A 9702-nucleotide genomic window follows, 5' to 3' on the forward strand; every position below is an offset into this window, starting at 1 on the left:
TGATCAGTTGACGCGCTGGCGCTTGGTCCCCCCAGAAGGCGCCGAGGAGCTCCAAGGTGAGTCCCCACGCGGCTGTGGAAATGTCTGCCACGCTCAGGCCTCACATCCAGGAACAACGTCCTCGGGTCTCAGCTCCTGCTCCAACAGGGGATGGGCTTGAAGGTTTTTTTGGTGTTCTCCATCAGGACGAGGTCATATCTGCACAGCTGTGGTCTGTGTAAAAACAGTCAATGCAAGCCAAACCTGAAAAATGGCCCTTTCCTGTGTCATCCCCCAGTCAGGTCTCCCAGGGTGCTGGAGGCTTACGTAAAATCAGTCACATTTTCAAGGCAACTGGCTTGAATTCCTCCTAAAGTGAGGTGAACTTCACGTGTTACCAAGGTCAGGGATGCTTTGAGCATATTGTCATTCTATGTTATCTTTTATACCTTGAGCATATCTTCATTCTAATCTATATTATCTTTTGCTTTGCTGTGTGGAAAAACAAAACAGCAAGCAACTAGATGTACTGGAGGCAGAGTGTAGGATTCCCTTTAAGCCAGTCCATGCCTGTGTGTCCACCGAAAGGGATGATCCCTCCAGCTCACCTGTGTGTTCCTGCTCCTTCCTTGGTGTCACTGTCAGGGATTGTGCCTCCACGCTGAGCTGGGCCCAGGCATTGATCTAGCTTAGAGCTAGCCCAGCCAAAAAACAGAGGAAATACTTAAGCTTTCACCTCAGGCCAGACAAGCATTAGCCGTGGAACAAGGAAGGAGAGAGGGCAGGACATCCCTCTCTGTAGCAGTGCCAGATCTCTTAATGGTGTTAACATAGTCATGACACCACTCCTAGCCTGAAGCAGCCCCTCTGAGGGGAGAGTGCACAGCCTCTGATTAAATGTTTGGGCATTTGCATCAACTTTTTAAAAGGCTGAATGTGGATCTGGGGTTGGAAGTGACTGTGGAGATGTAGGACAGGAGAAAGGAAGTATCAGCAAGGGGGAGCTGCAGAAGGACTTTGCTTATTAGACGTGCAATATTTTTCCTTATTCCAGGGCTAAGATGAGGGTAGCAGGCCTTCATGAGCTGTGAAGAAACATAATCTGCAGCTCTGTCCTCTTTTTGCTTCACCCTTCTCACTCTGTGATATGCAATCCTTGTTTTAACCCAAATTTAAAGTATGGCTTGATGTCCACACAGCGTCCTTGCACACAAGGTCAGACTAAGAGATTCTGTACTCGCTGAGCTCAGGCAAGCTTCCTAGAAGACAGGGAAGCTTAAGGGTAGGACTGCAGAGCAGACAGAGGTTAACAAGGTGACTGAAGTGGCTGTAGAAATCTCATTAGGAAATTACCTGGCAGGTACCTCATGATATTGTGGGCAGTAGTCAGTGCTTTAGGGCATAGCAGCCAGCAGCTCCCAGTTACTGGAATTACAGGAGTAAATTAATCTCCCTGCTTGATTTGACATAGAAGTTGATTGGGATATAAAATGTGTATTCGGGGCTGGACATCTGTATTTCCCCAAAAGTTGCATTTACCTCCAGCCCGGAGTTCAGACCTGGGCAACTTCTCAAAGGTTATTTTCCTGACCAAAGATTAAAATGTCAGGCTATGTCAGAGTCAGACCCCTAATTACATGTTTTCAGTACAATAAAACAACCTCTGTGTTCGAGTAGATATTCAGCTATGGGATTTGTGTGCATATACTAAAGGTGGAATTTGTGCCCAACATATGACATTTAGAGAATTACTAAATGTCAAATAAATCTAATTGTTCTGGATGAACTCAGCCAGGCCAGGAATCTGGGAGATTCATTTACTTCTGTCCAGTCTGCCACAATAGAAATGGTTTGTAAACCTCTGCTTACCTTTCTGGATTTGTAAGCGACCGGAACCTCATTTGGAGAATCCTCAGTTTGAATTTTGGGCCAATGACAGATCCCGTGGAAAATGTCAAGGAAATTCTTTCTACATTTTCAAAGTCCTGGTCGAATCCAATTAGCAAAGTGATTTGATTGTACTGCTGAAACGCTGCAGCTTCTCTAAAGATAAAGCAGACGAGGTGTCAGAGAGTCACCAAGGGAATAGCACCATTTTTAATATATTCAGTGTAATATTAAAAACAGTGCTGGAGGAGGAGGACTGGATTTAGGATTAGTTTCTGATTTACAGGAGATGGGTATGGATTCAGATCTCCAAGTGCAACCTGCTCAGCCCCTTTTGCACTCTGTTATTTGGGGTGGGAATGGGGACACAGAGGCCTGATGCTGTTTGTTCTGACCCCAAACCAGAATCCTCGCTGTGATTCTGGTTTGAACACGAGTGGACTAGACCCCTACAATGTTGGTACCTGGCTGGCTGTGCAGACCTGAGCACCGAGTTGTCCGTGGAGTTTGCAGAATATGGTGCTCTATATAAAAATATGGTTGTAACAACATTGTATGGCTGAAGTAGCTCTTCAAATGGAAGACTTGGAGGTATTAATGCCCCTAACTAAATTTCTGTTAGTTTTCTTCTGGCAAATGCAGCAGAAGTGTCTGTGAAACAATGCAGCATTGCCCGGAATTAACAGAGAGTAATCCAGCTCCTCAGGAGAGTAAAGTAGCACAGGCTTAAAGACGTGAAGCCTTGCAGGGCTGGGGTTTGACCTTGGTCCTTTTTTGAGAGAATGGCCAGTTCCATTTTGAGATACTTGTGAAAACTGCACTGGTCTTGGTGCAAAAGCAGCAGAGCTGCTTGCGAGAATGCTGTGGCCACACTACACATTCTTTATGTAGCTGGTTGTATGGCTGTATTTTAAGATTTCCCTTACAAAGGCGAAGAGTGCAGATGTGGGTGAAGTGTATCCTGGTTGCAACACTCAGAACGACTGGCCTTGTTTAGAAGTTTTGGGAGGCCTGACAAACAGGACAAGTTTTAACCTGTCAGAGGTGTTTAGGACACGTGTGTGTGTAAGCATGGTGGGCTGTCAGGCGCTCGGCAGAGCGGGGCGCTCGGGTTGTGCAGCCCCAAGGAGCTGCTATGCAGATTGCTGCAGTGCAAGCAGGTACGGCTGAGAGAATACGCAGTTGGAAACACTTGGGAAAACTACCTGAGCAGGACTTGTTTGGCTGAAGTGTGTTTAGATCAATCAGGAATTTGCACATCCACATAGACACCAGTTGTTAATTTGACTCTCCAAGTGGAATGAATTGACTTGAATGTTATGTATTCAGGCCCAGGTTCATCCCAGCTGTCTTGGGCATTCAGAGCTGGAACCGAATATTCCCAGGAAAGGGAAGGAAAGAGGGGGAAACCTGTTTTCCCTTCTGCTTTAGTGAGTAGGAGTCTAGGACAGCCGTGCCACTGGCTGATTGTCCACTTCAGTCCTTAAGATGACTGAGAAGGGCCCAAACCAAAGGGCTGGGCTGTCAGCTGGTGTGTGCTGGGGGAGTCTGTGAAAATCGTGTAAGGCCAGGAAAGCCCTAAGGCACGTACGCTATCAAGTGTCAGCAGAGAAATTAGAGGAGGATATCTTGCCTCCTCCTGGATCCAGTTGTGCCAAGTGATTTGCTAACATTTACAGATCATCAGATTGGTAAGACTTACGGGTTAACTTTAGATTCTGCCTTCTTCCCAGTTTCATCAGCTAATACAATGCTGAAGATGCCTCTTCTGGTGTCTTTGTTCCATGTAATAATATCCACAAGGTAGTGATAAGCTGTGGTGAGAGAGAAAGCCAGCGTGGTTAGGCTGTGTGCGCTCGCTCTGCGTTCCAGCCCGGCTCTGCGGCTGCCTGGAAGCTGAGCTGCAGGTGGAGCACATCTTTCTCCTGTTTGCTCGTCTGACACAACCCATTCGATTCAACTCTAAAATTTATTTCTCCTTCCTGCTTGCCATCTTCCTTTGCAGAGATTTCTGATAGAAATAGTAAGAGATGTCTGGGAAGGCACTAGAGCCAGGGTTACACAAGTGGCATGGAAGATAATCTCTCTATCCAGTTTTCGGCACACCACCTTTCCCATTTCTTTTCAGATTGCCTTTTCTTTCCCCTGTGTGCCTCTAATCCCCTTCATTTCTGTTCTCAGCATCTTTCATTTGTCTTCTCTGTCATGGAGCAGAATCGTCTGCTCTTTACTCTGATCTGTAAGTCACTGAATTCACTTGCTGACCAGCACTGGAGCTCAGGCCATAATCCCTGCCCATGGCTTGGTATGTTGGTGATCATGAGGGTGAAACCTTTTTTTTTCACCGATTTTGCCCTTACCTGGGCCCTTTCCCTGTGCCTTTCACTTTTGTCCAGGGTAGCTTTTTTTACCTGTTCACCTCAGAGCATGTCTTTGTCTCTCATTGTTCCCACACACCTCTTAATTGCACAAGAGTGATGTCTTCTTTTGAAACCCAGTTTAGGAACTACCCTTTTATGGTTTATTTGCATGTTCTCAACAGATTTCCCATCACTGTAAGCAAGGTGAGCCTGTTCTTCCACATCTCTAGCGAGTAGTTGGCTTTCACAGCAGCAGGCAGGTTTGCAGATAAGGAATGTAATGGCAAGACTGCAGATGGACACAATTCTATGGCAGCCACTGGCTTTGTTTCTAAAATGCTGGCACTGATGCCAGTAACAACTAGCCATCTCTGCTCAGCTGTTGCTGGAGGAGGCAATACACAAAGAAAAATCATCATCGAAATCTTAGTCACTTACTGCAAAATGGCTCTTTGTCCCCTGTATCAAAAAACATACTTGTCACTGGATGGCTCTGTTGTGTTAAATGACTTTTCCACTTATGGGCATAATAACCTATAGATGGCAGTTTGAAAATGAAACAGAGGGTTACTGCACAGGTATATAAGCAACTAAATGGCTGAAACTAACAAAGCAAGTATTTAAGAAATAATATATTGCTTTCCAGCTGCAAGGAGTTACTGTAACACATGCTCCTGTACTCTGTAGACTTACACAAGGGCTTAATTTTACTTGTGTAACTAAAGTCAACTGGATGTCTAAATATGCCTTGTTACTGTTCAGCACTCATTTTAGGATGCATCTTTTTCCACATCTGGTATCCATGGTCAAGAAGGATTTCATTTTGCAGTGCAGAATGAAAAGCATCCTGTCAGCTTCGCAAGTTCACTTCTGGAAGTGTCAAAGCATCAGAATTTTGGCAATGGCAGCCTGAAGCTGGGCTGTCACATCCAGGCTGGGATATCTCTGTGGGTCAGTTACAAAAAAGCAGAATACCCTTTGTTCAGCCCTCTGCCATCCCTTTTAAAGTCCAGAGGGGTTTGTGGTGCTGAGAATTTCTTAGAAAGGATTCTGTTTTAGCAAGAACATCCATGCCCCTATCCCTCAAACTCCACAGCTAATGGACATTAATTCATTGTTTCTGTGACTTTAGTGTAAAGATCCCAAGGCTTGTTTTGGCTTTTCTAGTTCTGGATCTTTTACATGTGGGTTTCTGTTCTAGATCATGACATGATGTGACCATACAAAGAGCAGGGACATTTCTCAGGCCTCTCTTGCCTGCAGCAGAGGCATGCCCCTCTGCAGAAGTCAAGGAGAGACCATTTCCAAAACCTCAGTGGAAATAACTTAGCTGCTTTTGCAAAGCACTGTGTTGTGTTAGTCCTATATAGCAAAATATGTCATGTGCAAAGTTATGGTAATGACGGGCAGCTCTGTCAGACACGTGCAATCAGGATACATTTACATTCCCTGGATCCTTACCTAGGATGGGGCATGGCATGGGCCAGAAAGTTTCGCAGCTGGTACATTTGCCATTCCTGTAATTTCTGTAGGAGTCACATGGGTATGCAGTGATATTGCAGCTCTGTTTCAGGGATGACATGAACAGGAAAACAGACCTCTGGTGGTCGCATTTAAAGTACTGCAATCCTTAATCACACACAGGGAAGAAATATTTTGTTAGCAATCCTCATGCTGCAGGAAAACAGTATTAATGCCCTAGCCAAAAAGGACACACCAGTGGACAGTCACTGACCAGTCTGAACGTGACAGGTTGAACTGGGGAGTGCTGGGCTGTGGCAGAACAGTAAGTGGGCACTAGCTTCCCCTTGAAGTGCACTCAGCGCTGCCTGTGTCTGCTTTACTTTTCTTCTTGTCTTTTTTGGTTTTAGAAACATATTTATTTGTATTGTTACTGCAGTTCCAGAGGCTCCAGCTATGGATCCTACTCTGTATCAGTTGTTCTCGTCTCTCTGAGCTCAGGCCTGACAGCTGAATATTGCATTTTTTTGCACGTGGCTTTGTCACTTTGGTTTAAAAAACTCTTTAGAAAGACATAACGAATAAAATGAGTTGTTGCATGAGAAGCAAAATGAGTGAAGCCTCATTTCCTATGGACTTTTGTTGCAGGCTGGTTTCCTGTGTAGATTCTCTTGGGTCTGATAAGAGTTGAGCTCACATTACTGCCTTTCCTTCTGTAAGGTATCTTCTTCACTCAGTTCTGCTGCTGGGCTGGAAAGGAAAAAAGCTTTCTTGCATTCAAGACTAGGGCTGCCAGACTGCACTGTTGGTCACTGCCAAGAAAGGCGCATTGAATTTGATATAACAGCCTACCCCGGGTTCACCTTGAACCTGCTTTCTTAACAGGTTCTTGCCGTTGCTAGTCCTGGGGTTTTGTGTGTGTTCTAAGTACGTAAAAAAAAATAATCCTACAGGTTTTCTAACCGTAGTGACAAAGTGAAGACACAAATCTACCTGATTTGCCGGGAAAATTAATTCCATTTGCATTTGTGACAGAGAACAGAAAGATCATCCCTGGATCATATGTCTGCCTGGTGCACATCAGCTAAACTCCTGTTACGTCAGTGTGCCACATCAGTGCTGGGAAGAGATTGCTTTCATGGCTTTCCCAGAATGTGGTTTTCATATATTTTCTAAGCAGTGATGATGTTTCTCTGGCCTTCTCCTCTTTTTTTATTGGAACATTTTGTCGGTGTTTGTGCAGTTCAAGGCAGAATTCATTACCAGAAAATATTGTCAGCGGACAGCCAGGCTGGTCGGTCCCGCCGTTGGGGTAGAAGTCTATATGGCCTAGTGCTTCTCTGTAACCTAGTCCTGACAGAAGAAAATACCAGGGGTGAGGGAATAGTAAATCATAAAACACAGAAGAAGGAAACACAGGAAACTAACTGGAAAAAATAATAGTTGTTTAGCTCTAGGATGCCTGCCTGTGCAGGAATATTAACGTCATTCATGTATTTAGGCAGCGGGCCAAATGGTTGTGACCCAGCTGTGTCGGTTTAGCAGTAGTATCAAGTACCTAAAAGAAGGCTGTGCATGCAACAGCACAAAATTTGGCGTTTTGTTTCACTGCCTGTGAGAAAGGAAAGGGATGTGAAACATTGGGTACTGCTATGCTGCTGGAGACCAAATTCTTGGAAGGGGTGGGAGGAGAGGAGAGGCAGCAATGAGGTGGAAAAGCCAAGTGCTGGGGTAGGATGGCAGCAGAGGGGCTTACATCGCACCGCTGGCCTGTCTGGTGGGTGGGAAGATGTGCCGTGCCCTGGCTGGGAAAGGAGAGGGCTGAGGGAAAGGCCAGATTTGCCGCAGAGGAAGGTTTAGCTCATGGGAGGTGGGACGAAGACTGGAAGCATCATGCAGGGAGGCATGGGGCGGGGGATAACGGATCTGAGCTGTGTGACTAGCCCTTGGGACGCTGCGTGCTTGGCAGCAGCCTGACCCCGCAGTGCAGCGTCAGTGTGGAACTGCTCCAGCAGGACTGTGTGCTGCGGTAGCAACAGGGCACTCCTGCACCACTGCCTGAATCCTCGTACTTCATGGGCCACGGGGCTGTAACTGCTATAAAACAGCAGCATATTTTGAAATGCAAATAAACCAGCAGCTCCCAAGGGAGTGCTGAGCACAGTATGGGCAACACAGGACCACGGAGCCCTTCAAAGCACCAGTGAAAGAGACTGCTGTCCTCCTGGGCCACAGGAGCAAGGATCCCCCAGCACTGCTACCTGCCAGAGCCCCTGCTTTCCTGTGCTCCCCATCAGTCTCCAGGTTTCCTTGCAATGGTAAAGAGGAGAAATGTCACATACCATCAGTGTCCGAGTGAATGACGTCAACGAACTGTGCGTCTGTAGGATCCAGCCTCTCACTGGGCGGCTTTCCTCTGTACAAGGGACCTGCTGGGTCAAGGCCTGCAACGCGCGTGGTGTCACTTCAGTGGTGTGCAGCTCATGCTGCTCACAGCTGTCCTCCAAGCAAAGGGACTGACAGGAGGAAGGGCTCACCTGTGATTCTTCCGAGTCTACCATCAAACATCTGTCCCACAAAACCAGAGATGTGGGCTCCCAGGCTCACTCCTATCATGTGCAAGGAGTCAAGTGATGCTCCATCAATCTGAGATTCAAAAGCACTCATGGTCACAGATTTTAGGCAAGTGAAAGGCATAAAAAGTATCAAGAGGAGGAATGTAAACACATCTCTCTACTTTCTCCCCATTTTCCCTTGGTGTGTTCTACTCTGTGTAAATATTCCCCACAGGACAACCAGCACTCATGCTGAAGGCCCATGTCTGAGAGAGCTGCTGTGAGAACAGTTCAGGCAATGGTTGTATTTTCCTGGGGCACTGACTACAGGTGTATACTCTGCAGTGAGTACAGCTGCAGTGGCCCACATGGTGGTTCCTGCAAGGCATTAGCAGACACAAGGATCCTAAAGATCCAGTGTCATTGCTGACTGTGCCTGTGCAACAGCTTCGGGGAGCTATGAACTGGAGCCCATCCCCATAGGCTGACTTTTGGACATCCAGAAAGTGGAAATAGTATCAGAAAACGTATCTGTAGAATTTTGTATCCAGAAATTTAGAGACTTGGAGCGTAAACTGAATATTGCAACAAAACAGCATTGTACCAAGTCCAACGGTAGAATTTGGCAGTGCAGTATAGCTGCGCTTCCAAAAATGAATGCATTCCTTTTTTTTCCCTGGAGTTTCTTTTTCCAGACATCCTGCTGTGTTTAAGCAGCTCCTTTGTGCCTGTTCCTAACTGTGCATTAATAACTACATCATAGTGTGAACCTTCAACTTACCAACATTTCATCAATGAGTTTCTTCAGAATCTCAGCAACTTTCTTGCAGTTTCTGGAAGCATTACTGTAGATGAGAGTTGTTGCCCCCTGGTTCCAGTCCACGAGGATGACATTCATGTCTTCTACAGAAAGCAGAAGATGTACCAAGTCAGGGATCCAGACTGGGGTAGAGCCTGTGAGTCGGTATCCATGGATGATGAAGGTAGTTTTCTTGGTCACATCTAGATACTTGGAGGCTGCTGAATGGATCTCTTCAGCACAGTTTGGGTTCTGTCTGGTGTAGAGCAGCAGCTTCACTTTCAGGTCTGTCCCTATCAAAGCATTGCCGATGCTGAGAGCTGTGAACTCAGGGCATGTCTCCCCGGGATCTGAAGAGAGCACAGTGTGGCAGTCCCCAGGTTAGCACCAACGCATTTGCTTTGACCTTTTCTTACCTGTCCGCCCTGCACAGGAACGTATGTCGTGAGCTGTCTGAACCGGGGCTGCTCCTTTCCTCTCCATCATGTTCATGACTGGAGTTACCCTGAAACTTTGGTTTTCTTGCCATTTGGAACAAAGAGAGCAAGTGTACTTTCTTGGAGCAGCATTCCCTGAAACACCACAAGTGTGAGGAAGGGATGTTAGACTGACAACTGGGACAAACTGTATTGGTTTGAGAGCACACCCAGATGCTCTGGAC

General features: G+C 46.4%; 1 protein-coding gene across 1 annotated transcript in view; it reads right to left on the minus strand.

Moving 5' to 3' along the window:
* Positions 1-128: 128 nt before the first annotated feature.
* The window catches only part of LIPH (lipase H), a 13323-nt gene continuing 3749 nt past the window's right edge, over positions 129-9702 (minus strand). The window contains exons 2-10 of the mRNA XM_010167386.1: positions 9024-9391; positions 8225-8333; positions 8030-8131; positions 6951-7040; positions 5688-5855; positions 4665-4760; positions 3569-3680; positions 1849-2022; positions 129-213 (exon numbers count right to left, since the gene is read on the minus strand). Of these exons, the coding sequence (XP_010165688.1) occupies positions 129-213; positions 1849-2022; positions 3569-3680; positions 4665-4760; positions 5688-5855; positions 6951-7040; positions 8030-8131; positions 8225-8333; positions 9024-9391 (1304 nt within the window). The remainder of the gene's footprint in view (positions 214-1848; positions 2023-3568; positions 3681-4664; positions 4761-5687; positions 5856-6950; positions 7041-8029; positions 8132-8224; positions 8334-9023; positions 9392-9702) is intronic.

The sequence above is a fragment of the Antrostomus carolinensis genome, unplaced genomic scaffold (genome assembly GCF_000700745.2).
Source record: "Antrostomus carolinensis isolate BGI_N321 unplaced genomic scaffold, ASM70074v2 scaffold39844, whole genome shotgun sequence".
In the NCBI taxonomy this organism is placed as follows: domain Eukaryota; kingdom Metazoa; phylum Chordata; class Aves; order Caprimulgiformes; family Caprimulgidae; genus Antrostomus; species Antrostomus carolinensis.